The sequence below is a fragment of the Brachycentrus maculatus genome, unplaced genomic scaffold (assembly GCF_059751285.1).
Source record: "Brachycentrus maculatus isolate JH-2025_06_01 unplaced genomic scaffold, ASM5975128v1 h1tg000270l, whole genome shotgun sequence".
In the NCBI taxonomy this organism is placed as follows: domain Eukaryota; kingdom Metazoa; phylum Arthropoda; class Insecta; order Trichoptera; family Brachycentridae; genus Brachycentrus; species Brachycentrus maculatus.
The window spans coordinates 349,715-361,905 of record NW_028281021.1 but is presented as its reverse complement, the minus strand read 5'-3'; the positions used below and the strand labels follow the sequence as shown (position 1 = coordinate 361,905).

Genomic DNA, 12,191 nt, shown 5'->3' with positions numbered 1-12,191 from the left:
GAGATTGAGAATATGTAAGTACGCATAAGAACATGAATGTGGAAAAATGATGTTTTCGAAGACCGAGTGGAGTGGTGTAGAGTTGTATTCTCTCTGCCCACCCCTTAATAAAATCAACATGTTGAATAATTGAAATAAATTTAATTATATAAATTTGTTAAAATGTAGTAAATTACTTACTCATAAATTGAATACATTTTATTTATAATTCTGACATTATTAATAGGATAAATAAAAAATAAAACAAAGTTTTAATGGAACGCACTGGCTGGGATGAATCATAAAAAGCCGAAATATATAGGTCACTAATAAATAATTGGTTATAGAGAATTATACATTATACAGCTATAAAATATTTTGACAGATGACATTTCATTCCATAGATGATCATTTTAATAATCCGAGCACGTGTAAACAAATCAGTTCTTGACACGCGTTGCTGACTTATTTTTAAATAATCTTATGTTTTCGGTATCAAAATATACTTTACTAGTGTTAAATAATTTTTTTTGCGATTGTCATTTACTACTAAGCCGATAAGATACAAGTTTTAATCGGCTGGTTGAAAAATAACTTAATAGAGTAATTCACTCTTCCTTTAACCCCCGGAATAAAACGATATGAATACGCCGAAAACTATCCCGGAAGGCTTCAAATCTTGGAAAGATTATTCTCAGCACAGAAAAAACCTGAAAAGAAAATGGAACGAGGAAAAAATTGTAAAGAAAATTGCCAAAACTGAAGAACAGAAGAAAAAAGAAGAAGATCTAGCGAAACAAGAGGCTGAAAAGGCCAAAATACCTAATGTTTCCACAATCAGCATTGCGGTGCCGGGTTCTATTTTAGAAAACGCACAATCTCCAGAATTACGATCGTATTTGGCGGGACAAATTGCAAGAGCAGCTTGCATCTTCAGTGTAGATGAAATAATTGTCTACGATGATATAGGTGATAAAATTAATACAAAGAAATCTAAAATCGACGACATTGACGGAACAAAAATATCAAGAAAAAGTTGCGTGCAGTTGGCGAGAATATTACAATACTTGGAGTGTCCACAGTATTTAAGAAAGTTTTTCTTTCCAATACATGAAGACTTAAAATTTGCTGGCATATTGAATCCTTTAGATGCACCTCATCATTTACGGGCGAAAAATGATTTCCATTTCAGGTACTTACTACCTTCATACTTATTGACCTATATTTCTCTAGTATTTTCCTTAACATGTCTTCGTTTAAGGTGACAGCTTTATCATTTATCAATACAAAAACAGAGAATCATGGGTTCATCCTCTATTGGGTGATACAAATGGATTTTTTCTTCTTTTTTTCAACACATTGGCTAAGGTGAAATTTGTTAAATAAATGTTATTTGACTCAAGCGATATTAGATTGCGTCGAAAGAATTGTGACAGAAAAGAATCGATAATATTTTTGTATTAAAGTGACACCTATCTGCTACATATCAAAGCAAACATGACAAGAAATGAAACATTTAAGATGCGTTTTTTGTTTATGAAGTTGAAGGTAACTGAAATGCACAAAACCGTGCACACCGTCTCAATAAAAGGTTTCTGAAACGCAAAAATATGTACACATCGTAAAAAATGTGTTAAATATGTTTTGCGAATTTCTGATCTTTGCCAAGAAACCACAATAAAAATGAGAAAGTTCTTGATGAGTGAGAAGCTAGGCCTAGGGGAGAATTAGTGCCATCACAAATTCTCTTCTAATGATATCTCCAATCGTAGCCATTTTTGATCCACCCATTGGTGGTAGGACCCAATTAATTTCTTTCTTAGACAATTCATAATTTAACAAAGCTTAAGAAGAAAAGCAACTAAACATTTAAACCCTGTATTTTTAGCAAACACTCTTCAAATGGGGCTTATTTAATCTTCATATACTCACATGACATCATTTTGAGAGCTTTTTAACTTATGCATAGCCATTAACTGAAATAACACAACTTTATGACGCATACTGTAAAAAACATTTGAAATAGAAAAGCAAAACTAAGCAACATTAAAAACATTTCCTTTTCATTATCAATCAGGATGCTAGATCCGGTGCAGCTGGCAACCTATGCAGACAGCAACAATCTTGTATCCTAAATATATGTTCCTATCTCCACTATTTGTGGTGAAATTTAGTGGAGCTTTTCAAAATATGCAGCTAATTGTTGATAAATGTAAGAACGACAATTAGTAAAATATAAAACAGGAACGTTTATTCTATATTGGAGGCTGCAGTTCTAATTTACAGACCGCCACTGAAGATCACAATACTAAATAAAGATTTAAAAATGTCTAATTGTGTATTTTGCTATCGTATCTTTGTAGGTAGAATCCTGTTGATTTCCTACCTTGAATAACTGCACTATAAATACTTCCTCCTTTAATTTGTAATTCCTTTTATAATATTTCTACATTAAATAATTTCTTTGTTTTTTAGAGAGGGAATAACAATGAATAAGAATGTGAAGCCTGGCAGAGGTTCGCAGGTCAATGTTGGTCTTCTGCAAGACGTGTCGGTTGACAAATTGATAACGCCAAACATCCGCGTGACTGTCAGAATGCTCCCCACTCCACCAGGGAGTAAGAAGTTACGCGGTAAAGTGGAAAGTTTGTCCACTCCCCGAGCCGAAACAGGCGTGTACTGGGGCTATGTCGTGAGAATTGCAAACACCTTGAGTGAAGTTTTCTCTAAATGTCCATACAAAGATGGGTGAGTTTATTGTATTAAACACGTATTTCATAATACTAAACTTATAAAAATTTACGTATTAAATGTTAAATCAAACACTGATTTTTTGAGTCTACTAAGTTGTATTTTAAAAAAAAACACATAAATATAAATTTTGTGACAATTGTTTCGCCTAGTTATGACATTTTCAAACATTCGTTTTATGCCATAACTAGGCGAATATGTGTTTTTATCGACTCAAAAAATCAGTGTTTGTTTTAACGTTAAATAAATCAATTTAAATGGAGTTCTACAAATTAAACGCCAAATCTTTAAAAAACTTATATAACTTGTCCACCTCTGTAGTGTAATGGTCTGCATGCTCGACTACCGTGCTGGAGGTCCCGGGTTCGATTCCCATGGAGGGGGGGCCAAATAAATAAGTGATTTTTTCAGCCTAATGTTTACCCAATATTACCATAGATTGGTACCTTAAGCGGAGGGCTGATCACCTTTCCTTCATGTGATAACGATTAAGATAACACTGCGTTTATGTGATGCAAGTGCCCTATGCACCATCGGGTTTATGAAATGCACCTAAGAGTTTATGAAATGTAACTCATATGATTCAGTGGTTATCTTGCTTGGCTATCTGTATATACGATGGGGATATAAAAAAAGTAGTGTATATAAATAAATATGAACCTTTTATTTGTAAAGAACATACCTTAAAGTACTTCTCTACATAGTTACTTAGCAAATTTAAGCATTTGTCGTAATGTGTGACGAGTTTTTATATCACAGTGTCGTATTCCTCCGCCACAAGTGTACATATTGAGATACATACTTAGTCACAGCTGCTTTCAGCTCTAAATTCATTTCTTTCTTTCTTTTAGTCATAAAAAATCTTTTTTTGCAGGTATGATGTTACTATCGGAACATCAGACAAGGGAGCGAGTTTAGATAGCATTTCAGAGAATCAAATCAAATACGACCATGCTTTGATATTGTTTGGTGGTCTTCAGGGTATCGAAGCTGCTCTCGAAAGTGACGAGCAGCTGGCTGTCGATGATCCGAGTCTTTTGTTCGATCACTATATCAACTCTGTTCCCACACAAGGATCCAGAACCATCAGAACGGAAGAAGCTATCTTAGTAACAATGTCCGCTCTCCGAAACAAAATCGAACAGAAAAATAAAGTCAAAGAGTTTATTTTTACTGACAAAATCGCACAGAGTTGTGACTTTACAAATGCGGGTAAAGCTGAAACAGTCCAAGACTCGAAATCAAAAAAAGTTATTGTAGAACAAGATGATTTGAGTAGATTTGACTGAAATTTTTTACTTTGTGCATGTATGAAAATATGTTATGTATTTTACCATAAAAAAATATGTTATATATGTATAAGATTAATTCAAATGAAACACCAGTTTTTCATAGATATGAATTTGTTAATTTATTAACGTATAAAAGGAAAGTTAACAAATAACAATATAAAACAAACACCCTCAAAATATCACCTGAGCATTATTGCCAAATCTTCACAAATATTTCCATAAAAAATAATATTAAATTCAAGATCAATTTGGAAAACTGCAAGGCTAAGCCTTTCGTATTCTTAAACTATAAACTTATTTTTACTTATTAATACAATAAAAAAATTATAAAAAAACACCCTTGGCATATTGGAATGAAAAGTATCAAAAATGAGGATAATGTACACTCCAATTTCTAAAAGAAAAACGAAAAATGGATGGCTTAAACATTGCATTTGTGGATGGAACTTTCTACTGTATTTTTAAGATTGGCGATTACTGATCTTGGATCTGGAGAGCCCGTTATTGCTGTACCGGACACAATCATGTTAGCACCAGCCTGAAATCATAAAAAATCCATATTAAAAGTTATTTTTCATTGACCACAAAAATATAGAAGTTTTTCACATTCAATATTTTTTTACACTATCCTGGATCGGTTAAACCCCTTGTGTGATTTGCCTGAATATAATTCGCATAGGTATTTTGCTGACAGTGATTTGCCCGAATCCAGTTCAGGCACATCGTACACGAAACTTATTATATTGATTTACCCGAATCCAGCTTGGGTTATTCCCCCATCAGTCTAGAGAACGCATCGCACGCGATTGTGTGACACGTGTCGTAATTTTCACTTTACTGACAATTCGACGTACAATGCCAACAGTCATCCAAATCCCAAACATAATAGTGAAAAAAAAGGGTGGCTTTTTTTGACCAAATTTTTTCCAATAGGTTGACCACAGAAGTGGTTAAAGTGCATGACAGATCATATTGCCTTCGTGTGAGTAAATATCAAGTTAAAACTGCATGAATCCGGTGCGGTGCCCTATACACCTTTGTGTCTAGATAAGGGTTAAAAAAAATACCTTTCTAAATGTGCATTTTTTAAGCAAGACGTATGAAGTATGAACAGTTTTAGTTTGCTTTCTGAAATAGAAACAAATTCTTACCTCGGCACACGCACTAATGTTTGATAATCCTACTCCGCCATCAACTTCAATGTCTAGGAGTGGGTATTCATTCCTGAGCCACCGAACCTTCTCCATTTGGTCAAACATGAATGCCTGCCCTCCGAACCCCGGTTCGACAGTCATCACGAGCACCATATCGGCTAAATTAATGTATTCCACCACCGAAGTCACCGGAGTGCCTGGCTTTAATGCAAGACCAACCTAAAAAGAGAAGTATAATGTAATTTACCCTGTAAAATGAAAGCATTTTTCAATGAAAATACCAGGAAAAGAACCAAAGTAGAAGATATCGTGGATCGTGTGGCAAAACTCAAATGGCAATGGGCGGGACATATCGGTCAGTCCTTTCAACGTCATTTATATAAAAAAAACTGGCTGCAAGCAGCAACCAACCGGAGGAAATGGAAAGAAGGGAAAGAGGCCTATATCCAGCAGTGGAGATCAGAGGGCTCATTAAAAAGAAGAAGAAGACAATATTTTCATAAAACAAACATGTTTCTGATGGATGGGAGTTAATAATGTTCCATAAAAATATATTTTGTTTTTTTTTCATACGTATTGATTACAAAATATAGGGACATCCCCTTCTATAATTTTTGCAATTAATAAATAATTCCTTAGATAAAATTCTTCACATTAATCTATATCTTATATAAATTGCCTTGGGATTGAATATTAAATAAATTTTAAAGAGGTACAACAAACTAAAGGGGAAGTGATAATAAAAAATACATTTACCTTCATTCCCGCTTCATTGACTTTTCTGCAAACTGTGGCAATATCATTGACTGGTTCGATATGAAATGTGTATTGATCAACTCCAGCATCAGCCATTGGCTCAATCCACTATAAAAAATATTTAAACATGAGAATAGCTTGCAACAGCAATTAAACATTGTTGTTTAAACCCTTTAAAATTGTTGGGGTATTCAAAAAATTTCTGGTTCATTATTTCAATCCATTTTATGCAAAAATAAATCCATAAGAAGCAAACAGGTAAATCCTATTGGATTAAACAATCGGAACAAGTTTGGAGATCGCTTCGTTTGATTTCAACATCCACAAACATTAGTTTTATCCAGTACTAAATCAAAATAAATGTGAATTAAATAATTCTGGCATTAAATTACATTAACTATTTTAATTAACGAAATATAAATCACCTTCATAGGATCGGAAACCATCATGTGTGTTTCAAAGAAGGCATTTCTAATTTTTGACCTCAGGCACTTGACGACTGGATGGCCAAAAGTTAGGTTAGGGACGAAGTGGCCGTCCATAACATCCAAATGTAAGTAGTCGGCTCCGCTGTCCATCAACTTTTGTGACTCTTCATAAAGCCGTGACAAGTCGGCATTTAGGATTGACGGCCCGATCCTACATTTCACGGAACCGGCCATGGCTATCACCACTCGCGAGCTGCGAATTCAAATATATGTCACCACAGATAATGTCACTGTAAACGTCTGCAAAGATTATATTGCGTCTATGTCACGTAAGTGTTGCCAAGTATTTACAAAAAAAGTTAAATGTGTATTTTTTTACCCTTATCCGCACCCATTGGTGCGCAGGGAACTGCATCGTAGCGAGGCAGTATTATCTTGATCGTTAGTTGCATGAAGGCAGTTGATCAGCCCTGCGCTTTTTGCGTCAGTCCAGGGTGATTTTAAATAAATATGAGAGTGAAAATCACTCATATTTGTTTTGACCCCCCTAAGAATCGAATCCGGGACCTCCAGCACGTTAGCCAAATGCGCTGACCACTGCACTTTGGAGGTGGACAAGTACATGTTTTTTATCAATAAAAATAGAGATATCAGTCGAAACTGTTGGTAAGATGTTTGGGAAAAAACTAATTTAAAGAGTAAGAGTCATGACAAAAGTCAAAATGTGAAATGTTCCGACCAAAAAATGGAAGAGTGGATGTAAAGATCAATTTTGGCTATGAGCAATATGACTATAGTTTTTGCTAAAAACAACAAGAGCCCAGCAGATTTGGAAAAAGCATATGATGGAGTTGACAGAACGAAGCGTTGGAATAAAGTAAGCACTAAACTAGTTCATGGAATATTAGCCTTGTGTAAGGATAGCACTGTTTGCATTAAGGGTAAATGGCTCATTCATATCATATGCTAAACAGGAATGCGTAATGTCACCATCACTGTTTTATGTATACATGGACAGTTGTATGAAAGAACTAAAAGGTTTAAACATTGGAGGAGCTGAATTCTACAATCTGACTGTTATATTATGTATATTGTATACTGATGATGGTGTGCTTCATGACGACAGTAAAGAAGATCCTCAGTGGCTGATGAAAGTAGTATCTGATATATGCAAGGAATGAGTTATTTTGATGATAATGACAAATCCAAAGTTGTGCTTTTTAAACAGATGTATGTCGGTCTGGGTGTAAAATAGTGGTTAGTGGTAAAATATTTATGCAGGTAGATTGTTTTGAATATGAAGGTTAATAAAGTTATAGAAATAAGATTGAATGCCATGAATAGAGCAAATGGTGCACTGAAATATGTTAAAGCAAACAAAACCAAACAACTATGCACGGCTGAGATAAGCATTAACAATACAATTAAGATAGGTGTGTTAAGATGGATTTGATATGTGGAATGAATGTGGGAACAGTGAAAAAAACCTGTGAGGCAAATTGAAAAAGAGCACACATAAAGATGTTCCAAATCATGTACACCCCAATCACCTCAATGAGGTACGATTGAACATTTGCAATATTGACTTTGTTAAAATTATTTAGGAATAATAAGCAATAATTTTTGTAAATACATTTTAATATTTATAAAATCTCTTTGTCCAAAGTATACAAAATATATTTGTTTGGGTATAAAATTTACATAATAAACTCTAATACATAAAATAATAACTATGGAATAATTTTATAAAGATCTTCATATAAGAAACAGTAATGAAATATATATTTTTGAATATTTATACAAAATATTTATTTTATGACATCACAAGAAATTATATAAAATCTTTCAATTTTTTTACAACATCTGATATAAGTGGTCTTTTTCTTTTTTCCTCGAGACAATGTTTTGCAAGAGAAAACAAATCTTCTGCTGTATCCCATCTACCGGCAGATTTGTCTAGCAGTGGCTGTATCACCTCAGAACACATGTCTTCCACATGTGTTACAATATCCGTTCCTTTCCTATTATTGTCTAAGGGGGGAAGGCCGGTGAGCAGTTCCAAAATAACAACTCCAAAACTGAAGACATCCATTTTAACAGAAACGTCTCCTCTAAATGCTTCTGGAGCCATGTAAGCTGATGTTCCCATCACATTTGATGTAACACTTTGGTTCGGAAGGTGTTTTACAAGTCCAAAATCACAGAGCTGTAATGGAAAAAAAAACAAAATGAAATAACATTGAACATATTATATGAATATCCTTTTTGTAATATGTATTATTTTTAAAATTTATTCAGTAGAACATGTAGCCTTTTCTTTCTAGGGTAACATGTTAGGAGTATAGCGTACATAGAATATAACATAGTATAACATACAAGAAAATACTATTAATTATTATATTAATGATAAGTATGCAAATTTGGCTCTTTAAAATTTGAGATGGTAGCATAGATTTTTTTAAAGTGGATGAGCATACATTTTTTAATGTTTGAAATAATTTTTTTATTGTATTCCATGTTTAATAAATGATTTAAACCCTATTTTATAACATAAACCCTTATTTACAACAAAAAAATGTCATCCTATCCGGCTAAACTTCACTAATTCCGATAACATGTTGGTTAGTTATAGTCTTTTAAGTTTTAAGTCCATATTGCAAAACACCAAAACAAAAATTCAGATACAATATTTATAGTGTATATTTTAAATGAAGTTTAAAATAAAAAGATAATACACTCAGACCTCGCTTTGCGTCGTTTCACTTTGCGTTTTTTCAAAGTTGCATTGTTACAGAATTTTTACTGTGCGTCGTTGTTTTTTTTTAATTGCGTTGTTTTTTATTATTATTATTCAGAGAATCATTTTAAAATTTTCTAAAGGGTAATTTCCCGTTTTGTAAATTTGCGTCGTGATTTTTTGGAACGTATCTCAATCCAAAGTGAGGTCTTAGTGTAATGGTTATTGAAGGTAAATGGGATAAAAATTGATAAAAAAAAGTTCTGACCAGTAATACTAGATGATATATACTATAAGGTAGAGAAAAGTCTCCATAGTTATTGTTACTTATTTTGAACGGACTATAAAGATTATTATTTACTAACCTTTGGAATGTTTAATGATGTGAGAAGAATATTTGCCGATTTGATATCTCTATGAATAAGGGGAGTAGAGAAACCATAATGCAAGTACTCAATTCCTTCGGCAGATTTAAGGGCTATATTATTTCTAATGTGGGAAAGTAGATTGGAATTTCTCGAAATGTTTTCTCGCAAAGAACCACCATCTATATACTCATAAACCATACAATAACTTGGTCCATCACACGAGTACCCTAACAGCGTAAGGATATTGTCATGATTATATTTAGAGAGAATTTCAACTTCTGTTTTAAACTGCCTGGATATGATCGGCTCACGATATTGCCCAGCGGGTCCCAGAAGTTTTAATTTCTTTACAGCAACTGCATGACCAAGTAAACCTGTGGTCAAGTATACTGTCCCAAAACCACCGTCTCCAATTTTCTCTGCTGATATTTGGTGTTCTTCATCAGTGTAGGAGTCACTGAAGTTATTTGTGACCTTCTGTAATTCTTTATACGAGAAATGAGGGAGAGTGGTGTTTAAAGAAGTACAAGTGATTGGCAAACTATCATTTATAGTACTTTTAGAAGAGCTGTTTTGCAATGCGCTCAGTTCTGGAATGTTTAATTCTGAAGATATAGATGATTTAGAATCGGAAAATGGTTGTAAAAGGCTGACGTTTGGAATATCTTGTTCAGTATGTTGTATCATGTTGAAGTCTGGTATGTTATATTCACTTGGTAACGATGAGATATTGGAAACATTCATATTTACAGCTTCGAGGCTAATGCTTTTTAACGAATCACTGATAAGGCCATTATCGGCAGAAGTTGATTTGATCTCGCTAGTTTGTGAGGACATCTCTTCTCTCGGATTTTTCACATTATCATCTAATAATGTACTGATGGCAGGGATATCAAAGCTGTTACTGAAATTATCGGTGATATTATTAGAATTACTTTCTCCCGTTTGAGTTGCTCCAGAAGAGACATTTGTTGAATTTGTCGATACAGAAGGAAGACTGTTTATTGAATGTATACTATTACTTGGACTTGTGCTTGATTTTGTAAGAAAGTTATTATAGTGCTGTGTAGATTTTTCTGGTGACAAGTTTATGTCAATGTTTTGGTTATACGTTTGAAGATTTTCTGTGGTCAAATTAGGATACGATATGTTTTCCAACACGCTTTCAACATTTATTTTGTCTATTTCCTTCTTAGCAAGAATACGTGGTAAAGAGACATCCACTCTAGCAGCTGGTCCAGTATCTGGCCTTTTAGGATGTGAAACTAAAAAGATTTTAAAACAATAATGAATAAATACATAAGCAGTTAAACTTGGTTTCAACAGGCAGGAGAGTATCATAATTGAATTATTAACGTGAATGTCAAGAGCTCTTTCATTCTAAAATAACCATACAAATCACAATTTATAAATTTTAATATGTATGAAAGATCAAAACAATATACAATAAACTTCTTTTCATTATTATTATCACATTTCGGATGGGTGAATTTTACCCCTGCGGACCACTGGCAATGGAATTCGATAATTGTTTACATATAGTTTAGATCTTAACAAAGAGATTGGTACATAATATTCATATAAAAACTTTTAATAATTCATTCTTTTCTGATTTTGAAATTAGGTCGGCGCAGAAGGTAAAAATACACTTCCAGTCCTTAAGCATCAATCGACCGAACGGGTTGAAATATCTTTCGAGTCCTTGGTATGTTAATAAAAGTCAAGAAAATTCAAGATTTGAATGAAATATTTTTAGAAGTTGCTTCACATTGCGATGATATTTTCAAACTGTGTAAAAAAACACACATATACATTTTCTATGGTAATAAACCAATCTTTAATTGCTAAGCGAATAAATTTTATGTAAAGAATGTAGACATGAATATAAAAATACCTTTTAATAATTTATCAGACACATAGTCAGCAGCTCTAAATAACTCTGCTTCAATAAGAATATTTCGTAAGCTCGCAAGTGTAGGACGGATTCTTCCTGATGTGCCCCATTCATCAAACAGGATTATAGAACAGCAGCGTTTTTGTTTGACACTCTCGGATTCTATTAGTCTGCAATTGAGCATTAAGAAGTATTAAAATATGTATTGTTTATAAAATATTATTGTTAAAATAAAATAAGAAAAGTGAAATTACTTCATATCTTCTGTAGTATATTTAGGGATGAATGTTTTGCTTTCTAATTCTTTTGGTATCCGTGACATGAGTCTCTTCCAGGAATCGGAAGCCTCTAAAATTTGAATTAGGCCATAAATATGACCAATATCAACCTTACGAATTTCAGTTCCAGGGTCCATATTTTAATTATTTATAGTTTAATTGTAGAAAATATCAATAGTTCTGTTCCGGGAAATTGCGACCAGCACCAACGGCTGATTATTGCGATTGATGACATTTGACAGCCGCCGCAGGTTGTATGGTAGTTGACAGTTGACAGAAGAAATCAACTCCATAGATGATTTTTAAAAAAAAACTTTGTAATTCTTAATATGCACGAAACAGAATTTGCAATGTAAACACGTACAGAAAGTTTCTGAAGCTTTTTTTTTCATCGGGTACTGGATAATTGAAAAAAACTTATGTGATCCAGTATCCCAAAATTTATGTCGTGTGAAAACTTGGTTCTTTACTATAAATGATGTATATTACGTGGTTTTGCCTTTGCATCGTCGAACGTCACAGGTAGGGTACACTGGTTGCTGCGTTGTATAAAA

At 33.4% G+C, this 12,191-nt stretch overlaps 3 protein-coding genes across 3 annotated transcripts; 1 reads left to right on the top strand and 2 right to left on the bottom strand.

The window, feature by feature from the left end:
- Positions 1 to 394: 394 nt before the first annotated feature.
- On the top strand, positions 395 to 4,127 carry LOC148305530 (28S rRNA (uridine-N(3))-methyltransferase-like). The gene is made up of 3 exons (XM_088266536.1): positions 395 to 1,171; positions 2,455 to 2,727; positions 3,605 to 4,127. Exons 1-3 carry the CDS (start codon positions 621 to 623, stop codon positions 4,017 to 4,019), a joined length of 1,239 nt encoding a protein of 412 aa, XP_088122662.1. The 5' UTR covers positions 395 to 620; the 3' UTR covers positions 4,020 to 4,127.
- On the bottom strand, positions 4,116 to 6,664 carry LOC148305529 (ribulose-phosphate 3-epimerase-like). Its single transcript, XM_088266537.1, has 4 exons — positions 6,358 to 6,664; positions 5,933 to 6,040; positions 5,174 to 5,395; positions 4,116 to 4,560 (listed from the first exon to the last, which is right to left on the bottom strand). The coding sequence occupies exons 1-4, from the start codon at positions 6,592 to 6,594 to the stop codon at positions 4,444 to 4,446; spliced, it is 684 nt and encodes a 227-aa protein (XP_088122663.1). The 5' UTR covers positions 6,595 to 6,664; the 3' UTR covers positions 4,116 to 4,443.
- A 1,316-nt stretch (positions 6,665 to 7,980) lies between these two features.
- LOC148305528 (uncharacterized) lies at positions 7,981 to 11,922 on the bottom strand. The gene is made up of 4 exons (XM_088266541.1): positions 11,614 to 11,922; positions 11,360 to 11,529; positions 9,463 to 10,730; positions 7,981 to 8,566 (listed from the first exon to the last, which is right to left on the bottom strand). Exons 1-4 carry the CDS (start codon positions 11,772 to 11,774, stop codon positions 8,192 to 8,194), a joined length of 1,974 nt encoding a protein of 657 aa, XP_088122667.1. The 5' UTR covers positions 11,775 to 11,922; the 3' UTR covers positions 7,981 to 8,191.
- Between the last annotated feature and the right edge of the window lie 269 nt (positions 11,923 to 12,191).

Coding starts and splice junctions, on each gene's coding strand:
- LOC148305530 (XM_088266536.1), top strand. CDS start 621: ATGAATACGCCGAAAACTATCCCGGAAGGCTTCAAATCTTGGAAAGAT. Junction 1,172..2,454: donor AAAAATGATTTCCATTTCAG/GTACTTACTACC, acceptor TTTGTTTTTTAG/AGAGGGAATAACAATGAATA. Junction 2,728..3,604: donor AAATGTCCATACAAAGATGG/GTGAGTTTATTG, acceptor CTTTTTTTGCAG/GTATGATGTTACTATCGGAA.
- LOC148305529 (XM_088266537.1), bottom strand. CDS start 6,594: ATGGCCGGTTCCGTGAAATGTAGGATCGGGCCGTCAATCCTAAATGCC. Junction 6,041..6,357: donor TGGTTTCCGATCCTATGAAG/GTGATTTATATT, acceptor TATTTTTTATAG/TGGATTGAGCCAATGGCTGA. Junction 5,396..5,932: donor TCAATGAAGCGGGAATGAAG/GTAAATGTATTT, acceptor TTCTCTTTTTAG/GTTGGTCTTGCATTAAAGCC.
- LOC148305528 (XM_088266541.1), bottom strand. CDS start 11,774: ATGGACCCTGGAACTGAAATTCGTAAGGTTGATATTGGTCATATTTAT. Junction 11,530..11,613: donor TATACTACAGAAGATATGAA/GTAATTTCACTT, acceptor GCTCAATTGCAG/ACTAATAGAATCCGAGAGTG. Junction 10,731..11,359: donor GTCTGATAAATTATTAAAAG/GTATTTTTATAT, acceptor AAATCTTTTTAG/TTTCACATCCTAAAAGGCCA.